Source organism: Balaenoptera borealis (genome assembly GCF_965194805.1).
Source record: "Balaenoptera borealis genome assembly, chromosome: 2".
Taxonomy (NCBI): Eukaryota; Metazoa; Chordata; class Mammalia; order Artiodactyla; family Balaenopteridae; genus Balaenoptera; species Balaenoptera borealis.
In genome coordinates, this window is record NC_138867.1 from 49,701,087 (window position 1) to 49,728,797 (window position 27,711).

The 27,711-nt window shown below is 36.4% G+C and overlaps 1 protein-coding gene across 4 annotated transcripts in view; it reads left to right on the plus strand.

Moving 5' to 3' along the window:
• The window catches only part of NDUFAF2 (NADH:ubiquinone oxidoreductase complex assembly factor 2), a 180,388-nt gene that overhangs the window by 119,174 nt on the left and 33,503 nt on the right, over positions 1-27,711 (plus strand). For all 4 annotated transcript variants that reach the window (XM_082382499.1, XM_082382501.1, XM_082382500.1 and 1 more), the window contains one exon: positions 17,054-17,094. In XM_082382499.1, coding sequence (XP_082238625.1) covers positions 17,054-17,094 — 41 coding nt within the window. The remainder of the gene's footprint in view (positions 1-17,053; positions 17,095-27,711) is intronic.

Sequence of the window (27,711 nt, forward strand, 5' to 3'; positions counted from 1 at the left end):
GAGTACACCGAGAATGAGAATGAGGCTGCTGTGGTGGGGCTCCGCCCCTTCTTCCTGTGCATTAACAACAGGGCTCCAGTAGTGGGCTGGGCTCCATCCTGTGCACACCCTCAATTGAGGCCTGGGCCACACTTCAGCCCCTTGGGACTGTCTCCAGGTAGCCAGCCCAAGTCCTCTCCCCAGGTCTGTCCATTGAGGCTTGACTCTCAGCACACAACCCCCATGCACACCAGCAGAAGATGTGCATCTTGGGCTGGGTAGTGCAGTAAGTTGGTCAGGACCATCTGTGCTGGTCTCTCTCTGCTTCTGCCTGCCACAAGCCAGCTGCTACACTTTTCTCTGAGCCTCTGAAGCTCCCTATCTGTCCTGGCTGATCTCCCAGATGTTGAAGGGGGTTCCCGGGGTAAAGGAACCTTTCCTCTTTCACAGCTCCCTCCCAGGGGCTCAGGTGCCATCCCTATTCCTTTTTTTTTCTCTCATCCTACCCAGTTACATGGTGGTCTTTCCTGTAGCTCTGAATGTATAGATCTTCTGCCACTGTTGTATAGGTATTCTGTGAGAATTTTTCCACATGTAGATGTATTTTTGATGTATTTGTGGGAGGAGGTGAACTGCACATTATTCTATTCCACCATCTTGATCTTTCCCCTCTTCTAGTTCTGAGTATTGTTTATGATTCAGTTGTATTTCCCTTTGTGGGTTATCAGCTATATTTCTTTGGTTTCTTATTTTACTGGTTGCTTCAGGTTTTATAGACTACCATCTTCAACATATCAGAGTCTTTATGTGGTTATTCTACTTCACATAGAGTACAAGAACTTTATAAAAGTATACCACCAGTTTTTCTTTCTAACATTTCTGTTATTGTCATATATTTTAGTTCTGCATATGTCACAATCTACAGTCTACATCATTATTTTTATTTAAACAGTGAACTAGCATTTAGAGATATTTAATTAATAAGAGAAATATAACATTTATCCATATTGTTAGCATTTCTAATGTTCTTCATTCCTTTTTGTAGATCCAGATTTCCATCTGGAATCATTTTCTTTTAGTCTGTAAGGCTTCCTTTAACATTTCTTTAAATGTGAATCTACTGATGTTAAACTCTTTCGGCTTTTTACATGTCTGAAATATATTTAAAAAAATTTTTAAAGATATTTCTCTGGATGTAGTATTCTAGGTTGGTAGTTGCTTTCCTTTCAGTAATTTAAAGATATTCTACCTTACATGGTTTCTGTTGAGAAATCTGTTGTCATGGTTATCTTTATCCCTCTGTATGTAATGTGTATTTTTTCCTTTGGCTGTTTTAAAGTTTTTCTTTTTTTAACTGGTTTTGAGCAATTTGATTATGATGTACCATGATGTAATCTCTTGTGCTTGATGTTTCTTGAGCTTCTTAGACCTGTGGATTTGGTTTCCATCGAGTTTAGAAAAATTTTGGCCATTGTTTCTTCAAACATTTTTTTCCTGTTTCCCTCTCTGTCCTCTCTTAGGTACTCCATACACAGTTTTAGTCTGCTTGAAGTTGTGTCACAGCTCATAGATGTTCTGTTCACTTGTAGAGACTTTTTTCTCTTTGAGTTTCAATTTGTATAGTTTCTCTTGCCGTGTCTTCAAGTTCACTAATCTTTTCTTTCACAATGTCAAATAACTATTAATCCATCCAGAGTATTTTTCATTTTAGGCATTATAGTTTTCATCTCTACAAGTTTGATATGGGTCTGTTTTATATCTTCTAGGTCTCTACTTAACATGTTCAATCTTTCCTTTAGCTTTTTGAACATATGGGGTGCAGTTATAACTGTTTTAATGTTCTTGTCTGCTAATTCTACCATCTGTATCTGTTTTCAGTTGATTTTGGTAAGTTGATTTTTTTCTCCTCAATATGGGAAGTATTTTTCTGCTTCTTTGTTTGCTCGGCAATATCTGATTGGATGTCAGACATTTAAAATTTTTGCCTAGTTGGATACTGGGTATTTTTATGTTCCTATATATATATTTTTGAGCTTTGTTCTGAGACACAGTTAAGTTACTTGGAAACAGTTTGATTCTTTCAGGGATGACTTTTAAGATTTGTTAGATGGGACTAGAGCATAATACAATCTAGAACTAATAATTCTGCACTGTTGATGCAAGTCATTTCTCAGCACTCTGCTTTGCCCCATCAGTCATGAGGTTTTCCACTCTGGGTGGTGGGAATTGACATTACTCTTGCCCCTGTGTAAATCCTGAATACTGTTCCTTCTGATCCTTTCAGGTGGTTCTCTTCCTGGCCTCAAGAATTCCTCACTCACCTGAACTGAGCAGTGCTCTGCTGAATACTTGGTCTTCTGCTAATCTCCATCCAGAGTGTGCTCTCTGTAGCTGTCTCCTGTCTGGTAGTCTATCCTTTGAATTTTAGTCACCTTGTCCCTAGACTTCTAGCCCCATCTTCATAATTTAGGCAGTATGGTGGGTTTTGGCTAGATCCCCTCCCTGTGCCACAACCTAGAAACTGTCAAGGCAGTAAGCTGAGGCAATTGTAAGGGTAACCTTTGTTTATTTAACATTCTCAGGGACCACTGTATTCATTACTCGATGTCCACTGTTTTGAAAATTGCTGTTCCATATAATTTGTCCCTGTTGCTCCGTCTTGGCCAGAAGAAGAAGGCAGCTTTCTTTCAATTAGCTTAATGCATTTGAAATTCATTTGTGTGCTTGCATGAATCAGTAGTTTATTCCTTTTAATTGCTGAGTAGAATTCTATAATATTGATATACCAGTTTGTTTATCTGTTCACCAGCTGAAAGACATTTGGGTCTTTTACACTTGATAGCAGTTTTTAAGTGGAGCCACTGTGCCATCTGTATATCTCTTGTTTTTGCCCAGATATTTTTTATTTGGTTGGCTTTTTTTTCCTATTTGTTTAGCTTTGAGTGTTTCTTATATATCCTCGATACAAGTCCTTTACCATATATGTGATTTACAAATACTTTTTTCCCAGTCTGTGGCTTCATGCTCTTCACAGTGCTGCTTGAAGAGGACATATTCTTAATTTTAATGAAGTCAAATTTATCATTTTTTCTTTTATGCCTCATCATGCTTTTGGTGTTGTATGTAAGAAATTTTTGCCTAACCCAAGCTCACGAATATTTTCTTTGGTGATTTCTTCTAGAAGTTTTAGAGTTTGCAGTTCTACATATATGTCTCTGATTCATTTTGAATTAAATTTTGTACATGCTGTAGATATCAGTCAATTTTATTTTTTATATGGATATCCAGTTTTTTCAGCACTAGTTTTTTATTGTGTTAAGATACACATAGCATAAAACTTACCATCTTAATCATTTTTAAGTGTACAGTTAAGTGGTACTAAATACATTAACATTTTTTTGGAGCCATCACCACCATCCATCTCCATAACTCTTTTCATCTTCTAAAACTGAAACTCTGTACCTATTAAACAATAGCTCCCCATTCTTCCTTCTGCCTTGGCCCCTGACAACCACCATTATACTTTCTGTCTTTGTGATTACTCTCTGAGGACTATTTTTTGAAATGACCATCTTTTTTTCCATTGAATTGTCTTTGCATCTTTGTCAAACATCAATTGGCCCTATGGGTGTGGATCTATTTCTGCATTCTCTATTCTGTCTATGAATCTGTATCTGTCCTTTTGCCAGTGCCACACTGTCTTGATTACTGAGGCTTTGTAGTAAGTCTGGAAATAAGGTAATTTGAGTCCTCCAAATTCTTTTTCAAAATTGTTTTAGTTATTCTGGGCCCTTTGTTGTTACATATGATTTTTAGTATCGGCTTATCAATTACTACCCCCAAAAAAATCCTTCTAGGAATTTGGGAATGTATAGAATCTGTAGATCAGATTGAAGAGAATTGAATCTTCCAATCTACGAATACAGCATATTCGCTCCACTTTTTAGGTCTTCTTTCACTTTTTCATTGGTAGTTTTCAGCTTACAGGTCTTGCATATATTTTATTAAATTAAAATCTAAGTGTTTCTTAGTTTTTATGGGTTCTTACTGATTGTTTTTTACTTCAGTTTCAAATCATTCACTGGTAACACATAGAAATGCAGTTTTTTTTATATTAACTATGTACCTTACACAATCTTGCTAAATTCACTTACCAATTTTAGTTTTTCTTGCCTTACGGTATTGATGATTTAAAGGATACAGGAGCCCACTCTCACCACTATTATTCAACATAGTTTTGGAAGTTTTAGCCACAACAATCAGAGAAGAAAAAGAAACAAAAGGAATCCAAATTGGAAAAGAAGTAAAGCTGTCACTGTTTGCAGATGACATGATACTATATGTAGAGAATCCTAAAGATGCTACCAGAAAACTACTAGAGCTAATCAATGAATTTGGTAAAGCAGCAGGATACAAAATTAATGCACAGAAATCTCCTGCATTCCTATACACTAATGATGAAAAATCTAAAAGAGAAGTTAAGGAAACACTGCCATTTACTATTGCAACAAAAAGAATAAAATACCTAGGAATCAACCTACCTAAGGAGACAAAAGACCTGTATGCAGAAAACTATAAGACACTGATGAAATAAATTAAAGATGATACAAACAGATGGAGAGATATACCATGTTCTTGGATTGCAAGAATCAACATTGTGAAAATGACTATACTACCCAAAGAAATCTACAGATTCATTGCAATCCCTATCAAACTACCAATGGCGTTTTTCACAGAACTAGAACAAAAAATTTACAATTTGTATGGAAACACAAAAGACCCAAATAGCTAAAGCAATCTTGAGAAAAACGGAGCTGGAGGAATCAGGCTCCCTGACTTCAGACTATACTATAAAGCTACAGTAATCAAGACAGTATGGTATTGACACAAAACAGAAATATAGATCAATGGAACAGGACAAAAAACCCAAAGATAAACCCACACACATATGGTCACTTATCTTTGATAAAGGAGGCAAGAGTATACAATGGAGAAAAGACAGCGTCTTCAATAAGTGGTGCTGGGAAAACTGGACAGCTACATGTAAAAAATGAAATTAGAGCACTCCCTAACACCATACACAAAAATAAACTCAAAATGGATTAAAGACCTAAATGTAAGACCGGACACTATAAAACTCTTAGAGGAAAACATAGGCAGAACATTCTATGACATAAATTACAGCAAGATCCTTTTTGACCCACCTCCTAGAAAAATGGAAATAAAAACAAAAATAAAGAAATGGGACTTAATGAAACTTAAAAGCTTTTGTACAGCAAAGGAAACCATAAAAAGACAAAAAGACAACCCTCAGAATGGGGGAAAATATTTGCAAACAATGCGATGGACAAGGGATTAATCTCCAAAATATACAAACAGCTCATGCAGCTCAATATCAAAAACACAAACAACCCAATCCAAACATGGGCAGAAGACCTAAATAGACATTTCTCCAAAGAAGATATACAGATTGCCAACAAACACATGAAAGGATGCTCAACATCACTAATCACTAGAGAAATGCAAATCAAAACTAAAATGAGGTATCACCTCACACTGGTCAGAATGGCCATCATCAAAATATCTACAAACAATAAATGCTGGAGAAGGTGTGGAGAAAAGGGAACCCTCTTGTGCTGTTGGTGGGATCGTAAATTGATACAGCCACTATGGAGAACAGTATGGAGGTTCCTTAAAAAACTAAAAATAGAACTGCCATATGACCCAGCAATCCCACTACTGGGCATATACCCTGAGAAAACCATAATTCCAAAAGAGACATGTACCACAGTGTTCATTGCAGCACTATTTACAATAGCCAGGATATGGAAGCAACCTAAGTGTCCATCGACAGATGAACAGATAAAGAAGATATGGCACATATATACAATGGAGTATTACTCAGCCATAGAAAGAAACGAAATTGAGTTACTTGTAGTGAGGTGGATGGACCTCGAGTCTGTCATACAGAGTGAAGTAAGTCAGAAAGTGAAAAACAAATACCATATACTAACACATATATATGGAATCTAAAAAAAAGAAAGGTTCTGATGAACCTAGGGGCAGGACAGGAATAAAGACACAGACGTAGAGAATGGACTTGAGGACACGGGGAGGGGGAAGGGTAAGCTGGGATGAAGTGAGAGAGTAACATTGACATATATACACTACCAAATGTGAAATAGATAGCTAGTGGGAAGCAGCTGCATAGAACAGGGAGATCAGCTCAATACTTTGTGACCATCTAGAAGGGTGGGATAGGGAGAGTGGGAGGGAGGGGATATAGGTATACATATAACTGATTCACCTTGTTATACCGCAGAAAGTAACACAACATTGTAAAGCAATTATACTCCAATAAAGATGTTAAAAAAAATAAAGGATACAGAAGGATATGCATAGATTATATGCAAATACAACTCCATTTCATATAAGGGGGTTGAACATTTGTGGATTTTGATATCTATGGGAGTCCTGGAACCAACCCCCCATGGTTACTGAGGGATGACTGTACTTTAAATCATATCTGAATTACTTATAATACCTAATACAATGTAAATGCTGTATAAATAGTTGCTGATTAATGGCAAATTCAAGTTTTGCTTTTTGGAACTTGGCAGAATTTTTTTTTCCAAATGTTTTTGACCCATGGTTTGTTGAATTTGTGGATGCAGAACCTGTGGATATAGAGGGCCGACTGTAACACATTTGTTTATCATTCATCCATCAATGGGCATTTGTGTTTTTTCCACCTTTTGGCTATTGAATAATTCTGCTATGAACATAGGTATACAAATATCAGTAGATTTAAACCTAATTATCTAAATAGTTGCAGTAAATTTAGATGGTCCAAAACCTACATGTAAAAAGCAGTAATTGTCAGGATGATATAGAAGACAACTATATCAAACAACTTGACCTAATTGACATTATAGAACACTCCACTGAGCAATGGCAGAATAAACATTTTTTTTTCCTATGCATGTGCAGCACTCGCCAGGATGGGCCACAAATTCTTTCCAAAATGTGGAGGAATACTTATCTACTCATTTTATGAAACCAAGTTTACCTTGATACCAGCTCTTCACAGAGACAATAAAGAGAAGAATACTACAAACCAATATCTCACATAAACATCAGTTGCAGAAATCATTAACAAAATATTAGCAAACTGAATCCCAGAATATATAAAAGGGGTAATATACCATGACCATGTGGAGTTTATGTCAGTAATATAGATTGGTTTAACATTTGAAGATTAACATCTCCCCATTTCCCCCACCTCACTGTCCCTCCTAACCACCATTCTACTCTCTGCTTCCATGAATTTGACTTTTTTTTTATGTTCCACATAAAAGTGAAACCATGCAGTTTTTTTTCTTTGTGTCTGGCTTATTTCACTTAGCCTAATGTCCTCCAGATACATCCAGTGTTGTCACAAATGTCAGGATTTTTTTCAAGGCCAAAGAATTTTCCATTTTGTGTGTGTGTGTGTGTGTATGTATGCCACAATTTCTTTACCCATTAATCTGTAAGTGGACACACGTTGTTTCTATATCTTGGCAGTTGTGCATAAGGCTGCGATGAACATGGAAACACAGATATTTCTTTGAAATAGTGATTTCATTTCCTTTGGTTATATACCCAGAAGAGGCATTGCCAGATCATATGGTAGTTCTAGTTTTACTTTTTTGAAGAACATCATACTGTTTTCCATAATGGCCATACCAATTTACATTTGCACCAGTAGGACATAAGGGTATCCTTTTCTCTAGATCCTCGCCAGTACATGTAATCTTTTACCTTTTTGGTGATAGCCATCCTAAAAGGTTTGAGGTGATGTCTCATTGTGGATTTGATTTGCATTTATGTTCAACACATTAATAAAATAAAGGAGAAAAACCATAAGTTAATTTCAGTTGGTACAAAAAAATTGACAAAATTCAACACACATTCATGATTAAAAATTCTCCACAAACTTTGGAATAAGAAGTTCCTCAACCTATTAAAGGACATTAAGAGGAAAAAAAAAAAAACTTTTATGTAACCTCATAGTCAATGGTGAAAGAACACTTGTCCCCTAAAATTGGAAATAAAACAAAGGTATCTTTTCTCACTTTTTGTTTCATATCATTCTGGAAAATCCAAGTTAGTACAATAAAGCAAGAAAAAGAAATAAAATGAATACGGATTGGTAAGGACAAAGTAAAACTCTGTTTGCAGATGACATGATTGTGCATGTAGACAATCTAAAAAAAACTACAAAAATTAATGAATGAATTAATAAGTTTTCAAGATATAAAGGCAATATGCTAAAATCAATTATGTATCTACACTCTAATACCAAACAATTGCTAAATAAATTTTTCAGTTATATCATCTTATATGCCATTAAAAACATGAAGTCTTTAGGGATAAATTTACAGAAATATGTCTCTAAGACCTATACATTGAAAAATATAAAGTATTGCCAAGAGAAATTAAAGAAGATCTAAATAATTGGAGAGATTTATAACTTCCATGGATCAGAAAAGTCAATATTTAAAAGATATTATTTCACCTCAAATTGATCTGTAGATTTAGTGCATTCCCAATCAAAACTGATATACTGATTCTAAATTTTGTATTAAAATGCAAAGGACCTTGAATACCTACAACATTTTTGAAAAGACCAAGATTGGAAGATTTAACTTTAAAAAGCTATATTTATCAAGACAGTTTAATGCTGTTATGAGGATAGATATAAAATTAATGAGAACCACACCAAGAGTCCAGAATTATTTCTACACTTATATGGTCAATTGATTTTTCTATGGCAAAAGGAAATTCTTTTCAACAGTTAGTGCAGGATATCCATATGAAAAAAAATAATCTTTGATCTTTACCTCACTTCATCTCTAAAAACTTCAGTTGAAAATGATCACAGACCTAAATGTAAAAGTTAAAACATTTAGAAGAAAACATTGGACAAAATCTTTCAATCATGGGATAGTCAAAGAATTAGATAGGATACACACATAACAAATATAAAAGAAAAAAAATGATGAATTGGACTTCACCAAAATCTTAAAAATTCTATTCTTTAACAAAAACCTTTGAACAAATGAAAAGACAAGACAGATAGGGAGAAAATTTGCAATACATATCGGTCATAGAACTTGTCAGAACGTTTGAAGAGCTGTCATGACTCAGTAATAAGACAAACATCAGAATTTTTAAAAGTGGGCAAAAGATTTGAAAAGACACTTCACCAAAGAAGATACATAATATCAGTAGTCATCAAGGAATGTGAATTAAAACCATCATGAAATAACACTACATACCACTAGACTGGTTAGAATTTAAAAGATTGACAATATGAAGTGTTAATGAGGATATAAAGCATATGAAACTTTCATAAATTTCTGGCTGGAGTGTAAAATGGTACAAGTACTTTGGAAAACAGTTTATCAGCTCTTTATAAATTTAACTGTCCACTTACTCTACAACCTGGAAATTCTGCTAGGTGTTTACCCAGAGACATAAATAAGTCTACCCAAATACTTGTACCCAATTTTTTCATAGCAGCTTTATTCATAACAGCCCAACACTGAAAACTGCCCAAGTAGTGAGTGGATAAACACATTGTCATTTTGCCATACAGTGGAATACTACACAGCAGTAAAAAGAATAAACTGCTGCTATGCTTGTTGTGTTTTTTTATTACTCCATATCAATATTACCACAAATTTAGCAGCTTAAAATGGCACACATTTATCATCTCCCAGTTCCTGTGGTCAGGAATCCAGGCATAGCCTATCTGGGTTCTCTTCTTAGGGTCTCACAAGTCTGCAATCAAGGCGTCAGCCAGGGCTGCATTTGTTACTGACCAGGGTTCTTGGACTCCTTAATCACTAGAAATTGGTAAGCGACCAGACAAGAAATTCAAGCAAGGTTTTACTGGGACTAGTGCTGTAGCACAAGGGAGCAAAAACAAGTAACAGGTTCCCTTGCTTCCTCCTCGAGTGGGGCAGGCAGCTGGTTCCTTATATGGGATGAGGGTAGTAGTGTGTCCAGGGCTCGGGCCATAGGGGTGGCTAAGGTGGTCTGCCCACGCCCTTCGTGGTGTTGTGTGCAGGGTTCATGTGCAGTACTCTGCTTTTGCTCCAGGCTCTCCAGAAGTGGCAGTTGGGTTTATGGTCTTTTTGTATCTTATTGTTCATAATTTTCCCCAACTGTGCAAGCACGCAGTTATTTTTAGTCCCTTATAGTTTCTTTGTATTTTGTTGCTGGAGGAGACCTTTGTCCAGGTGCAAGCACTGCAACAAAGGGTCCCAGGTCCCAACCTGTCTCACATTCTCATCTGGAGGCTTGAGTGTGGAAGGATCCACTTTCCCACACGTGTGGTTGTTGACAGCATTCAGTTCCTTGCAGTTGTAGGGCCGTGAGCTTCAGTTTTTTGCTTGATGTTGGCCAGAGACCACCATAACCTCCTTGAGGTCGCCAGCAATTTCTTGCCACATGAGATTCCCCAACATGGCCTTCTTCTCCCTTATAGCCAGGGAGGGAAAGAGAGACTCCAAAAAGAAGGATGCTATAATCTTATGTAACATCATCATGTAATCACATACATTCCATGACCTTTGCCATATTTTCATAGTTAGAAGTAAGTCACAGGTCCTGTCCTCACTCAAGGGGAAGCGATCATACAGAGGCATGAACACCAAGTGGTGGGGGTTTTGGAGGTTACCTTCAGAGTCTGTTTTCTATACACATTAACAGGGATTAAGATTATTTTATATTGAGTAAAATAAGCTAATGCAAAATAGTACATACTATAAGATTCCATTTATGTGAAATTGTAGATAAGGCAAAACTAATCAACAGTGACAAAGAGTATTGATATAGCATTCACTGGGGGCTGTGGGTGAATTAAGGTGGGTGTTTGCATGTAGTCAGACACTAGGGAACTTTTGGAGATGATGGAAATGTTCTATACACTGATTGTGGTGCTGGTTACAAGGTTGTATACATTTGTCAGAACTCATGGAATTGCACACTTAAAATGGTTTCACTGTGTTGTATGTAAATTATACTTCAATAAAGTTGATTAAGAAAAAAGAACAGTAATAGCCAGCCATGAGCATCACAAAATTTGTAACTTAATTGTGCCAAGTAAATCTAATAATGTCCTTAAGAAACTGTTTAGAGTCAGTAATAAGAAACTAACTTATTTCATAATATATCATTTGAAGAATTTTCAACGTGAAAAAATGTGGATTTCTTTTTTATATTCTTTATGATGTGTCAACACTCAGAACTGGCAAAGATCATTTTTTGAAAGATGAAGCTTTATTAAAATGTTGTATTTTCCTTTAGTAGTGTAAACACATATTTCTAATGTATCCTTTGGATACAAACTGTTGATAACCTATCTATAATTTCAGCTCTGAATGGTCACCTGCTGAATCTGGTGATAAATTTCTCATTTACCTTAACCCCTGTTGGTACTACTTCTAAAAGTGTATTAGCCATTTTCAGTTCTTATAGAATTTTGAAGAATGTATGCTTCATGAAGTATTTAACTTGCATGTTCACTTTTACGCTCCTTATACTGTGTTATATTCCAATAAGAGTATTAAGGTTCAGTGAAAGTCTCATGCCCACTGATGAGAATGCAAATGAACATTGATGAAAGAATGCTAGGATCTTAAGGCATAAACTCTCCAGTTATCTTGCTAAATTCTATTCAAACAATGGTTACATTATAATGAGGACTGATACAGAACCCACCATACAAATATAATTAGCAATGGCAAAATCATTATATAATTCGTAATTGAATAGAGGTTCAGTTCCAGATTGTTCTGAGGTTAAAAAAAAAAATAAATGTAATGATTTGATATTAACACTTATTTCTGTTCCTTCCTCCTCCTAACCTTTGCCAGCCATCAGCAGGACATTTCCTTTGTTGTATGTAGTGACTGGGAAACTAGGGATGATTATATAAATGAGTGATCACATTGAAAATTTCTAGCTGTAACCTTTATTGGATACATAACAGTGAACAGGCATCAACCATCATCTCAAGAAGACATTTCAAGTATCTGGTTATTGTAGAATTATAAATATTGTAAATTATATTGTAGAATTATTTATTTCAGAAATTGCATTTCTCTATCTAAACAAAAATCTTCTTCCTTGAGCCATTTAAAACAAAGCTAAAGGAAACCCTTATATCTTTCCTTAGAGAATAGTGTCTCATGAGACTGAATAGTCTAGGTAGTACTTAATAAATTATCTGAATTATATTACTTTCTTATATCTATGAATGAATTTTATAAACTTATACAAAACCAGTAGGGTTTAGAAAACACATATCAGAGTTTCTTCAACCTATTCATCCACCGTGGAATTTTAAAAAATTATTTGGATTCTACTGAAGTATTTTTCTTTTCCCAATCTTAAAAAAAACCTGAAAATGCTGTTTTATAGACTCATCAGTAAGGCAAATTGTTGTTTTTCTCATGGTGATAGTAAGTGTGCATTGTGCCATTATATTTTTTAACATGGTCTGATGCCAGTGGTAATGTTCATAGAGTCTAGAATACATGGCAATCAGGTTAAAAAGTGTAATAGGTTTTTTGGGGTTTTTTTTTTTGGTTGCTTTTTAATTTTTATTGGAGTATAGTTGATTTATAATATTGTGTTAGTTTCAGGTAGACAGCAAAGTGAAAAAAGTGTAAGAGTTAATAATGATTTTTATTTTAGATAATATGGAAGTGTTTTGCTTTTTTTAATAAATTGTTTATTTATTTATGGCTGCCTTGGGTCTTTGTTGCTGCGTGCAGGCTTTCTCTAGTTGTGGCGGGTGGGGGCTACTCTTTTTTTTTTTTTAACATCTTTATTGGAGTATAATTGCTTTACAATGGTGTGTTAGTTTCTGCTTTATAACAAAGTGAATCAGTTATACATATACATATATCCCCATATCCCCACCCTCTTGCGTCTCCCTCCCACCCTCCCTATCCCACCCCTCTAGGTGGTCCCAAAGGACCGAGCTTATCTCCCTGTGCTATGCGGCTGCTTCCCACTAGCTATCTATTTTACATTTGGTAGTGTATATATGTCCATGCCACTCTCTCACTTTGTCCCAGCTTACTCTTTCCCTCCCCATAGCCTCAAGTCCATTCTCTAGTAGGTCTGCGTCTTTATTCCCAACTTGCCCCTAGGTTCTTCATGACCAATTTTTTGTTTGTTTTTTAGATTCCATATATATGTGTTAGCATACGGTATTTGTTTTTCTCTTTCTGACTTACTTCCCTCTGTATGACAGACTCTAGATCCATCCACCTCACTACAAATAACTCAATTTCATTTCTTTTTATGGCTGAGTAATATTCCATTGTATATATGTGCCACATCTTCTTTATCCATTCATCTGTCGATGGACACTTAGGTTGCTTCCATGTCCTGGCTATTGTAAATAGAGCTGCAGTGAACATTGTGGTACATGACTCTTTTTGAATTATGGTTTTCTCAGGGTATATGCCCAGTAGTGGGATTGCTGAGTCATACGGTAATTCTATTTTTAGTTTTCAAAGGAACCTCCATACTGTTCTCCATAGTGGCTGTATCAATTTACATTCCCACCAACAGTGCAAGAGGGTTCCCTTTTCTCCACACCCTCTCCAGCATTTATTGTTTGTAGATTTTTTGATGATGGCCATTCTGACCAGTGTGAGATGATATCTCATTGTAGTTTTGATTTGCATTTCTCTAATGATTAATGATGTTGAGCATTCTTTCATGTGTTTGTTGGCAATCTGTATATCTTTGGAGAAATGTCTATTTAGGTCTTCTGCCCATTTTTGGATTGGGTTGTTTGTTTCTTTGATATTGAGCTGCATGAACTGCTTGTAAATTTTGGAGATTAATCGTCTGTCAGTTGCTTCATTTGCAAATATTTTCTCCCATTCTGAGGATTGTCTTTTTGTCTTGTTTATGGTTTCCTTTGCTGTGCATAAGCTTTTAAGTTTCATTAGGTCCCATTTGTTTATTTTTGTTTTTATTTCCATTTCTCTAGGAGGTGGGTCAAAAAGGATCTTGCTGTGATTTATGTCATAGAGTGTTCTGCCTATGTTTTCCTCTAAGAGTTTTATAGTGTCTGGACTTACATTTAGGTCTTTAATCCATTTTGAGTTTACTTTTGTGTATGGTGTTAGGGAGTGTTCTAATTTCATTGTTTTACATGTAGCTGTCCAGTTTTCCCAGCACCACTTATTGAAGAGGCTGGGGCTACTCTTTGTTGCAGCGCATGGGCTTCTCATTGCAGTGGCTTCTCTTGTTGTGGAGCACAGGCTCTTGGCGCACAGGCTTCAGTAGTTATGGCACACGGGCTCTGTAGTTGTGGCTCACGGGCTCTAGAGCGCAGGCTGAGGAGTTATGGCACCCGGGTTTAGTTGCTCTGCGGCATGTGGGATCTTCCCGGACCAGGGCTCAGACCCATGTCCCATGCATTGGCAGGTGGATTCTTAACCACTGCGCCAGCAGGGAAGCTCATGAAAGTGTTTTTGAATCAAGATATATAGTTGTTGCTGAAAGGATTATACTTAATGGTAGCCCTAGCATGGGGGTTGGCAAACTTTTTCCTTAAAGGGCCAGGTGGTAAATATTTTAGGCTTTGTGGGCCATATGGTTTTTGTTACAGCTGCTCAACTCTGCCATTGTAGCCCACATTATAATAGATAATATGTAAATAAATAAGTGTGACTGTGTTCCAATAAAACATTATTTACAGAGGCTGAAATTTGAATTCTATTTAATTTTCATGTGTCATGAAATATTGTTCTTTGTTGGTTATTTTTTTCAGCCATTAAAACAAAAAACAAGCCATGGGCCGAATTTTGCTTGCAGGCTATAGTTTTACAACCCCTGCCATAGCAGTTGATTTTTCTGAATTAACTTTTTAATCCAAATTAGAACTGAAGATTTATTGCTTAAAACCTTTTAGAGGTATATGGCTCATGGTGAATTATTTTAAAAGAACTCTCTTTCCTGGGGAAAAAAAATGCCCATAAACATAGACAAGTACCCCTTATTTTGACCATAAAGAGGCAGTTGAAAACTTCCATAAACCACTTATTTCCTTGATCGTACAGAGGAATCTTGCTGTTGCTAAGCTGGGTTTTCTAATACAGGTCAAAATCCCATTACAATGAATATTTTTATAGTGAAAGTATTTTATAGTGGAAGTATTCATTCAACAACTGTATTTAAGTACCTACTCTTTCGAGGCATTTAGATGGTAGAAAAATATATCTCCCGTGGATGCATCCTGCCTTTGACAACCTTCCAGCCTAACAAGAAATATGAAGTTTGTGCAAGTTGTGGCTAGAAATGGACCAAATAGAGCTGGAAGCTAATAAGAAGAGGATGCAGAAAATAATAACAGAGATAGAAGTTCAGGAACAAAAATAGAGAAGGCAAAACACTGGGTCTGTATTGAAAATACACGTATGGGGTCAGTGCAAGAGAGAACAAAGTAGGGAGAAATAACTCATCACAGGCCCACAGTTGAATGTTGCTCTTTGTACCCCCACAATCATTCATTACTGGGCCTGTCATGAGGATAGGTCCCACTGCTATTATTTGGATGACAGAAGGCAGGCTAGCAGAGCTAGCCTGTCAGAAGAGAAGGTGGCTGCTGAATGGGCAGAGCTCAGATTTTAGAGCCGGTTCAACCAGCATTTGATTCTCAGACTGTTACTTGCTAAATATGTGAGTTTCGGCAAGTTGCTTAATCTTCAGTTTCCCAATCTGTAAAATGGGGTGAATCTTATTTTTTGACATGTAGTCAGTGTTGTGACCTATTCCTCTTCCTAGCTTAGTGTTCTTTGCTTGTTGCTTATAAACTTTGAGAAACTGGTTACTAGAGCATGGATGGTTTTTGGATCCAGAGACAGGGTCAGATCTGGATTCAAATTCCACCATTACTACTTAATGTATAAATTTGGGAATGTCATTGAATTTCTCTATAAAATAAGCATACTTCATGATTTTGTAATGAAGATTGAATTAACTAAAGTGATAAAATAGTAGTTTCTACTTTTCAAAGACTATATTCCTTACAGTGTGTTTTCTCACAGTTTCCTATGTATCCTCATAGGCCAAGCAGGTTTTGTTGATCTTTGCTTTTTTGAATCTGTTATAAAAAATACAGGTTTACTGAATAATAGTGATAGTGATAACTTAGACTTGCATGTTTACTCTATGCCAGACTCTGAGCTAAGAATTTATATATACTATTTCATATAACTTTCACAATGTAGATACTAAAATGTAGATACTAGTATTATGATTTTACAGATGCTTAGAAAATTAAATAACTTGCCTCAGGTAACACAGCTAGTAAGTACTTAAGTTGGGATTTGAACCCCCAAAATCTGCCTCTGCTCTGCTAAGTACTATACCATGTCCTCATGTGATTCTGATACACTTCTCTAGAGGCAGTTGCCCCACTCCCTTCCTATTGCTAAAGCATCTAGCACAGTGCCCAGTGTCCAGTAGGCACTTCACAAATACGGGCTCTTTCTACTCTGCCTCTCATCTCCCAAATGGTGGAGCTAAGATACCAACCATATGAGATAAACTGCTTGCTAGAACAGATTAGAAGAGAAGTCTCTGTAAATGAAAACTTTTCTACATCCATTCTTTTACATATTGAGCAATAATTGGTTCACATTTCCAGGATAATATAACTTTAATATTGCCATGAAGTTTACTGTATTATGATTTGGCCTATATGCCATATATACCCTAAATTGAATTCAGATGATTATGGGGTATGATTTTAGTTATGAAACTATCCCCTCTACATCCTCCCCACACTTAAGTATTTTTTATGACACAAATCATTACCTATATGTTTCTTTTCTGTGCCCCCTTCACTAATATATATGCTACAGGAGAGGAGGGAACTCATGTGCCTAAAACAATATATAACAGGTGCTTAATACATATTTGTTTCATGCATGAATGAATAAAATATGCAAATTATAAAAACCTTACATTTAAATATTATTTTTCTTTCTAGCTTGGATCAGAAAAACAAGAAAGACTCCACCTACTATGGAGGTAAGAATACTCAAGGAAAATATTCAAATATGTGTTTATAATGCTGTGTTTCTCAATTGGGAGTTTGTACTCTCAGGGATACGTGAAGCCTCTAAAATATATGTGATGCCTCCTCTCCAAAGCATTAATTTTACCCCATAGAAAATAATGTCAAACATTTTTATAATAAAATAAATGCACAAATTATGGGATGTAACAAAATCCATATAAAATTTTAAATGAAATAATAAAAATTTAAAGCAAAATAAAAACACTTTAGAGAATGTTTGGACTTACAGCAGCTTGCATCAGGTCATTTCCCTGTCCCCTGGGAGTTCTCTGTTCTGATACAGGTGCTTTGGTGGAAAAGTTTGAGAAACACTAAATCTCTTGGTCCTCTCCAAATCATGCTCTGCTTATTTTGCCCTTAATTTTATATAAAACATAAAATTTTATAATTTTATATAAATTTAACACCATCTAGTATCTGATGAAACTTATTACAATTAGCATGTAATATGTAACACTCGGTAACTAATAGTTGAATTGAATTTTTATTTAAAACTTAAAAACAGGGAATTCCTTGGCAGCCCAGTGGTTAGGACTCCGCGCTTTCACTGCCCAGGTTCAATCCCTGGTTGGGGAACTAAGATCCTGCAAACCACGTGGCGCGGCCAAAAACAAAATAAAATCTTTAGAAACATAGTTAGGGTGGGATGCAGAATAAAAAGCATAGCAATGCTGTGGTATTTGTGTTTTAAAAACATGATTATTTCATAATTTTTATTTTAAAACAATAGCATAAGATGTTCTAAAGTTAGTTTGTAAGAAATAAATGTATTTCATAAAAGGGAAGTTTTCAAATTCATTAATATACTACCTATTCCTTTTTCTCTGCTACTGAGAACTCCTCTTTTCCCTCCCCTATTCCCTCACTACTGCAACCCTGCTGACAATGTAAATGGGCTCCGATACTCAGGCCACACCTTTTAAAAGGTGGGATACTCCAGGGCAGAATTTATGATGACCTATAAATTGGCATACCTATCTTTACTTGTTCCATTCCTCCTGGACTGACCCCATCAATGTGTGTCTGCCTGGGGTCTGAGTGAGCACATCTCTAAGCCTATTTCTAGCTTTGTATGTTGCTTCTACCTTGACCTTGTCCTACTCTTCTCAGACCCTTTTTTCTAATATCAGTGAACCTTGGAATAAAAGCAAAAAAAAGTCAATGTGATCCAATATACAGAAGTATCCCCTGTGGTTTCCAGTGGTAGGATGGATCAAGGAGTCTTTCTGATTCCCCTTCTCTGGGCCATAATAAGAGCTACTGTTCTCAGAGAAAAAGGTGTTTCTTCTATCCTCCAGACTTTGAAAGCCTTCTTCCATGGAAACATTGATACTTGCAAAGTGATTAGATGGAGGCAACTGCAATAATCAGGCCTAAGGCACTACTCCTATAAATGTTAGGTAATCCCAGTATCTCAGACAAGATCCAGTCAGAACAGTGAGACCAAGTCATTCCCTCCATGGTGCTCACATTCTTGAATATCGAAAAAGGAGCCCTCTGTTGCCTCTTTTCTAATGTACTGTTAATCACATCGTTCTTTATGCTCTTCTATACCTCCCAACAGACACACACACACACACACACACACACAAATGCACACACCCTTTTCTCTCCCTCCTGACCCTTTCCATTGTGTTTCAGGAATTTCCGTTTCTTTATTAGCAAATTACCCTTCACCTTTAATATCGTCCTAGGAACTTTCTCTACCACAGAGCCTCAAGTAAAATCTATCTGTGTCTAAAAGATAATGAGTCTCTTTTTTCCTTGAGGTGAATTGTGCTCATTTTCCTACAACCCATAGAAAGTGGGTTCGATTGCTCCTACCTTCCCCCAGTCAGTTCCAAAATATTATTCCATTTTGTGAGCCCAGGAGAGTGTGGTACCTTTGCAATCCAAGTAGATTTCTCTCGACCTGTTCATCATTTTTATCTTTGCTAGCCTCTAGGGCACTCTCCCACACTGATGGCAGAGATTAGAACCAGACTTGTGGTTTTTTCCCGTCAGTGTCTTCCCAAGTCTTAGCCATTTACTTCTTTGACTTCATCCACACCAGTATCCCTACTTCAATAAACAACCACTTCCATAGCCACACCTTAGTTCGTGTCATCCCCAAACATCATTCTATCACTAAAACTTATAAACTCTTCAATCCCAGATTTTACATCTATCATGTTAAGAGGGAGGAAAAACCTATTTACTGTAAAAATAAGTCATGTATACAGAAGACCACAAGAATTAAATGTATTGTTTAATAGATTATTATAAGGCAAATTCCACCCAAGTCAAGAAACAGAACTTTGCCAGCTACTCATGTGCCCGATCTCAATACAACCTCCTTTTTCCCCACAAAAGCAACCCTGAACCTGACTTTTATAGTAATTGTTTACTCACATGTTTAAATAATCTTCTCAGCCAAATGTACACTATAGTTTAGACTTGCCCATTTTGTAAAAACTTCATATTTGTTTTAAATCTCTTTCAGTTTATATGTTCTTCCTCCATCACTTTTATTTCCTTACAAATTTATCTGTTGAAAAACCCAGCCCATTTGACTTAAAGAGTTTGCCACAGTCTAGATTTTGCTGATCTTATGCTCTCTGTGTAATTCAACATGTTCCCCTGCTCCTCTGTCTTTCTTCCACATTGGCAGCTGGATCCAGAAGCTAGATATTGATGTGTGATCCTTTTGTCAAGAATGTAGAAAATGTTTGGCAAGACTACAGGAGAGCATTATGTCTGGTTGTCCTTCTTTCTGTGATCTTTGTAATTGCTCATGCTTAATACCTATATCAATTCATTGGAAACAACCTCCTATTCTTGCATATCTGTTGAAACTAGTTTGTTTTCAAGATGCTACCAGTAATTTGAGTTCTCTACTTTTTTTCAAATCTCTTAGTGAACTCCCACCCCCAAATAGACTTCCGCCCATATCACCTGTAGACTATGGCTGAAGGTTAGCCAGTAGCAATTAGAATACCATTTACAATAGCATCAGAAAGCATAAAATACCCTGATATAAATTAAGCAAATATATGCAACATGTAGACTTTTTAAAATAATTAATTAATTTATTTATTTATTTATTTATGTGTGTGTATGTATTTATGTATGTCTGTGTTGGGTCTTCATTGCTGTGCGAGGGCTTTCTCTAGTTGCGGCGAGCAGGGGCTACTCTTTGTTGCGGTGTGCGGGCTTCTCATTGCAGTGACTTCTCTTGTTGCGGAGCACGGGCTCTAAGCGCGCAGGCTTCAGTAGTTGTGACACGTGAGCAGTTGTGGCGCGTGGGCTTAACTGCTCTGTGGCATGTGGGATCTTCCCAGACCACGGCTTGAACCCGTGTCCCTTCCATTGGCAGGCGGATTCTTAACCACTGCACCACCAGGGAAGTCCCAAGACATGTAGACTTAAAACTATAAAACACTGGTGAGAGAAATTAAAGAAGACCTAAATTAATGGGGAGAAATACCTCTTCATGGATTGGAATATTCAATATTGCTAAGATGTTAGTTCTCCCAATTTATTCACAGCAATAATTCTTTTTTTTTTTTTCTGGCCTCGCAGCCTGTGGGATCTTAGTTCCCGAACCAGGGATCGAATCTGTGCCCCCTGCGGTGGAAGTGTGGAGACTTAACCACTGGACCATCAGGGAAGTCCCTCACAGCAGTGATTCTTATGCTTTGTCATGCACCAGTTACAGGGAGGGCTTGTTAAAACACAGATTGCAAGGCCTTATTCCCAGAGTTTTTGATCCACAAGGGCTGAGGTAAGGCCTGAATATTTGCATTCATAACAAGTTCCCTGGTGATGGTAATGCTGCTGGGCAAGAGCCCTTACTTTGTGAACCACTATCTATAGACTCAATCAAATAAAAATCCAGTTAAAATCCCATTAGACTTGTTTTGGTAGAAATCAACATGCTGATTCTAAAATATATATGGAAATGCAAAGGACCTAGAATAGCTGAAAGCAATCATGAAAAAGGAGACGACAATTAAAGGACTTATGCTGCCTGGCTTTAAGACTTACTCTAAAACTATAATAATTAAGAAAGTGTGGGGACTCTTCTGGCAGTCCAGCACTTAAGACTTCACCTTACAATGCAAGGGGTGCAGGTTCGATCCCCGGTCAGGGAGCTAAGATCCCACATGCCTCGGGACCAAAAAACCAAAAAATAAAATAAAATAAAATAAAACAGAAGCAATATTTTAACAAATTCAATGAAGACTTTAAAAATGGTCCACATCAAAAAAAAAAAATTAAAAAAAAAAGAGACAATGTGGTACTGGCATAAGGATATATAAACAAATAAATGGAAAAGAATAGAGAGTTTAGAAATAGTATACAGCCAGTTGGTTTTTGGCAGTAGCACCAAAGGAACACAATTAGGAATGGAAAGTCTTCATAACAAGTGGTGCTAGAATAACTTAATATCCATATGGAAAAAGCTGAACCTTGATCCCTACCTCACATCATACACAAATATTAATTAAAGATGGATCATAGACTAAACATAAAAGCTAAAACTATAATGCTTCTACAAAAAGACATAGTGGAATATCTTCACAACTTTGGGGTAGACAGGAGACAGAAAGCACTATCCATAAAGGAAAAACATTGGTAAATTGAACCTAATCAAAATTAAGAGAACAAACATATGGACACCAAGGGGGGAAAGGGGAGGTGGGATGAATTGGGAGATTGGGATTGACATATATACACTATTGATACTATGTATAAAGTAGATAACCAGTGAGAACCTACTGTATAGCTCAGGGAACTCGGTCCTCTGCGGTGACCTAAATGGGAAGGAAATCTAACAAAGAGGGCAGATATATATATCTGATTCACTTTGCTGTACAGTAGAAACCAACACAACATTGTAAAGCAACTATACTCCAATAAAAATTAATTATAAAAACAAACAAACAAAAAACTAATGCTCATCAAAAGAGAACATTAGGAAAGCAACAGACTGGGAGAAAATAATCACAGTACATGTATCTGACAAAGGACTTGTATCCAGACTATATAAAGAACACTGCAACTCAATGATAAAAGACAGAGCTAATAAAAAGGGGTGAAAATCTTGAATTGGCTTTAATAAGATTCAAGAATGGCCAGTAAGCATATGAAAAGATACTTAACATCACTAGTCACCGTAATGGGATACCACCACACATCTATGAAAATGGCTAAAATTTAGAAGGTTGACAATAACCATAACTAGAGCAACCATAAACATTCATTATATAACCATACAGTGCTGATTGGTGTGAAAATGATATAACCATTCTCAAAAGCTGACAGTTTCTTATAAAGTCAAACGTACGCCTACCCTATAACTCAACAGCTTCTCTCCTGGCCACCTTGAAGGCTGAAGGAATCAATTTTTAGGCACACTTCTTGGGAAGCTCTGGCCAAAAGATCTAGTTCCTTGAAATTCCATTTAAGCCTCCTGCCCTGCCCAACTTTCTAGCTTTCCTCCTTATATTTGTTATACCCATCCTACTTTCCAAGGCACTCCTTGCTCTTTCTCAAGTTGAATATCTTCTTTCTCTCCCATCAGCAGGACACTTCTGCTCATGCTTAATTCTGTTTAAAAGGCCCTTTAAAATTCTGTGATACTTTCCTTAACTTTTTTCCCAACTTCTTAACTCATAGAGTTAGTCACTTCTTTCTTGATGTAGCTACACTGCCTTGTGCACTTATATAACCCTTTGAGTTCAGTATTATAATTACTTGTTTTATTTGTCCATCTTGCTGACTATGTTGTGGGCTATATGGCACAGGGATTATGTCTTACTCATTTATATGTCAGACGCACTTAACACAGAACCTGATTCATTATTAGTTAGATAGGCTTTTATTGACAGACTTGAAAATCTCAATGCCATGTAAGTATATTACATGGTTTGTATGACACAGTTTGAATTTCCAGCAACCAACTATAAAATAACCCTGAGAAACTGAACATATTTTGAAATTGAGCATTGCTTTTTTCATGAAAATTCAGTTTTACTGCAGGTTGCCAATATAGTTCAACACCTGTTCATCAGTTCAGTACAAGTTGAATTAACATTTCACAAAATTAATGAAGTAGACTTTTCCTAGTCTTGACTCTATCCCGTTAGAAGCCATATGCAGCAAGTATTCTGAAATATTGCTTCTCCTTTCATCCTGACAAGATAGTAGGAAACAAAGTTTTCTGTTTGAAAAAGTAAATAAATGTATTGCCAAGTATTGACAAAATACATGACTCAGCAACAGGTTTACAGACAGTAGAAAAAAGCCATAATATTAGAGCTCACTCACTTCATTTTTAATACATATGCTCCATGAAAGAGGAAGAGGAAATTCTAGAAATCAGTAGAGAATGGAGTTGGATGGTGACACTGTAGTCGAAGGAGAGGCTAGGGCAGCTAGGTAGGACCATACTGCACAGCACCTTGTTTACTTGACCATGTTCTCAGATCTGGGCTGGAGGCTCCAAAGACTCATTTTCTGTCCACGTCCAAGGTGATTTGGCTCTAAAAGATATCACAGTGACTAAAACACAAGAGAATTTGAAAGTGTTGCCAGAATTCCAGTATATTAATTTATAGTAAGAAATTAAGTTGGCATAGGAAAAAAACAGTAGGATATCTGGTGAGTGCAGCATTAGGATAAGGGAAGTTAAGTAGTAAAATAAATGTTTAATTGCATCCAGCCTAAAATCACCTGTTGTGTCCATCTCACAATAGGTATTGTCTGACTCATAGGAATGGAAATATTTAAATAGAATTGACCACAGTTCCCAATATCTGTCTTTATCCTAGGAATAGCCTTATGATTTGGAATAGAAAAATATTGCCACATGCGTATTAAGGTTTTTGCTCCCATGAACAGTGTTTTTATGGATTGCCAGCATTTGTTTCTATGATTATCCTTTTTTCTCTGCTACTCCTTTCTGATTGACCTGTTGTTTCTTTTGCTATTACACTAGTTATATTATGGTCAAATGTTGCTGGCCCTGCAGCCCTTCTTTTGTTTTACTCTTTTCATATCTCTGCCCTGGCCCATAATGTGTTGATCTTGCAGTTTAACTTTCAGAAAAGAATCTTATTTCTGAGTTTCTGAAGCCCATTTCATTGTTGTCTCTAAGTGACTGACATTTATTGAGTGAGTTCTCTGTGCCTAGTATTATTAGTTCATTTTATAATTTACAGAATTGAAATGTCTTAAAATTGACATTTTGCATATATAATCCTATTTTCCTACTGACTTAAATGGGGAGTGTATGTTCTTATGGAAAAATAGACCCCTACCCCAAACCTCACAATCTCACTTTTGGGAATACAGTCGAATTGGATAAGAAAATTATAACATGTTCATACACTGCATTAAAACATCATTCATTAAAAATGAATGGGGCTTCCCTGGTGGCGCAGTGGTTGGGAGTCTGCCTGCCAACGCAGGGGACGCGGGTTCGGGCCCTGGTCCGGGAGGATCCCACATGCCGCGGAGCGGCTGGGCCTGTGAGCCACAACTACTGAGCCTGCGCGTCTGGAGCCTGTGCTCCGCAACAAGAGAGGCCGCGAGAGTGAGAGGCCCGCGCACCGCGATGAGGAGTGGCCCCCGCTCTCTGCAACTAGAGAAAGCCCTCGCACAGAAACAGAGACCCAACACAGCCATAAATAAATAAATAAATAAATAAATAAATAAATAAATAAATAAATAAATAAATAAATAAGTAAATTTAAAAATGAATGAACTAGAGCTGCATGTATCAACATGGATAAATCTCAGAAACATAATATTGAGTAAAAAGAGCAAGTTGCAGAAGATTTCGTACAACATGATACCATTTATATAAAGTTTGAAGGCAGGGAAAGAAAAAGGAATTTCAAGTAAAGTTAGTCAATTAAACACACGAGTTTACTTTCTCTTTTTGAGCCTAATGAAAATGGCAGTAAAGGGGGTCACTTTTAAAAGCATAAGGTCAAAGAAAAATTGAAGAGGCAAATGAAGCAACAATGTTTTGGAAGCTGGAAAGCAGATGAGCAATGTTAACAAATTTAGCAAAACTGAGAAATACGACCCCTAATCTAGCAGAAGAGAAAGCTTAGAAGAAACCCAGTTTAAACCACAGAACCCCAGAATGCTCAGTAATTGGCAGTGCCAGGAAACTGAAAGTGGAGTTGAGGCTGGTGCTAAAAACAGTAACCTGGTTGAAAATCTATTTAAGAAGCAATTAGATATTAACCAATAAATGTAGAAGAAATAACAGAGTTGGAAAATCACCATTTTTCAGCTGTCATTGTGATAATCGATTCAGGGGAAAATCATTAGTGGATATTAAAACCATTGGATCAAATTTTGTTGGGGAACAGGGCATTTACCTGGTCTCAAGGTACTTCCCTGAAGATTACTTATTAATTACAAAGGGGAAGAAAAAGTAACTTTATAGTGGGCACATCTGGCCATACCACCGTAACCAGCTAATCAAAAGTGCCAAGTAGAACAGCCTTGACGTCATGTTTGTCTCTTTGTATGATGCACTGAAAGTAAGACATCATTCATGTAGTATTTTTTTAAATGCACAAACTTAATCTAATCACGAGGAAGTAACCAGAAAACTTCATGAAACGCCAGGCCAGTCATATCAGTGTAATGAACAACAAAGAAAGACTAACCAACCTGACGACCAAATACGACATGTGATCCTGAATTGAGGGAAAACCTTAGCTATAAAGGACAGTATTGGGGTATTTTTAAAAATTTGAACATGAACTATATATTAAATAATAGCATTGTACCAATGTTAAATCTCCTGAAGAAAAAGAAAAGGACATTGTTAAAAGTCCCTTTGTGAAAGTCTGAAAACCAGGCAACTTTTCTACCCATTTGAAACCTGGAGGTTTATTCATGGCAAAGGGAAAACAGTACAGACTGTTTTCCAGACATATTTGAGGGAAGAGGTACATTCGGAAAAATAGAGGGATTAAATGAACACATATATACTGAACATATCAAGTTGAATTATAGATAAGTATGTGGAAAATGAACAGACTTCATTTGTTATCTCCAAAAAAGTAAACCTTGGGTAGGAGAAGGAAAAATAATTCTAGTATACAGATAACTCACTTGTTGATAGTGTTTACTCATAATAATATAAATTTGAATATTGATTTACAACTATACTGAGGATATGGGATGGGATAAATCCTCATTTTCAGTAATGAGAAGTTAATATACAATGCTTGAAACTGAATAATAAAGAATGATAATATAAGAATGTTATGGAAGGGTTGGGGCAAAGTCTGTTTGATAGCTGTCAAACACTTTTGTGGCTCCCTGGTTTGGCCTGTACCATACATATCAGCTAAAAGAATATAAAGTAGTTGCTTCTAGGGAAAGGGAAATAATATTTTTCATAATAAGCCTTTTACGATGATGTGTGCTGACAAACTATGTGAATATATAACTTTAATTTAAAGAAAAGAATTTGAAAAAACACATACACAGTGCCGTAGATGAGGGGTAGCCAAGTTTTTCTTTAGAGCACCTGATAGTAAATATTTTGGCCATTGTGAGACAATCTCTGTTGCAACTATTTAACATTGCCGTTTTACTGTGAAAGCACTTATGGACAATATGTAAACCAGTGAGTGTGGCTGTGCCCTATATAACTTTGTATACAAAACAAGTGGCAGCTGGATCCTAGTTTGCCAACCCCAGCTGTTGATCAGTGGTTTTCAAATTGGGATACCTGTACCCTGGGTACACAAAGACTTCATGTGGGATATACAGGTATGAATAGCTTTAAAGCAATTAATTTCCATATTCTCTCTTTCCATATGTAGTCCTTCCTAAAAAAAGATCTGCCTGAGAACTCCTTCTGGTCTGCCAGTTCTCCTTTCTGACTTTTTTCATAATCATCTGTCTTTCAAAACAAAAGCTTACTTCTTGTCCATCCTAAATCTTACTATGGTGCATTGCCTTGGGGTTTAAAAATCAGGGCAGCAAACAAAGAGACTATCGGAGAGTCTCTCCTGAGAGAGAGTCCCTTGAGAACAAAACAGAGAAAGCGTCAATAAAAATTATTGAAAGGGGCAACACATTATTTCATCCAGGTGACAAACTCATAGTAAGGCTCCATGCCTTATAGTTTCTCTGTCTACCTAGCTAGCTAGCTATCCATTTATCTATCTTAAAATTAAAATTCACAAGTGAGAAAGTTGTCATGGGGACACATAATAACACATTTATTTGAATTTTAAAATTAAGTTAGAATTTTTCTGAGCGTAAGTTGAATTTGGGTGATTGCATTTGACAACGAGGACTGGCTTTGCCAATTAAGTTATATGGTTATATTCTCTGTAAATTGAATAAACTAAACTGCAGCTCCAAGGCTTTGACAAAAACATATTTAAAGCATGCATTTGATATGCAATAAACTGGAAAATACATCCTTTGCCATTATTTAAGTGTCAACTTAAATATGCAAGGCGGTACATAGTTTTTAAAAGTCTTAGGAGATAAGTATGTAAAAAATTTTTTTAAATCACTGCTGTTTCGTTTATTGATAT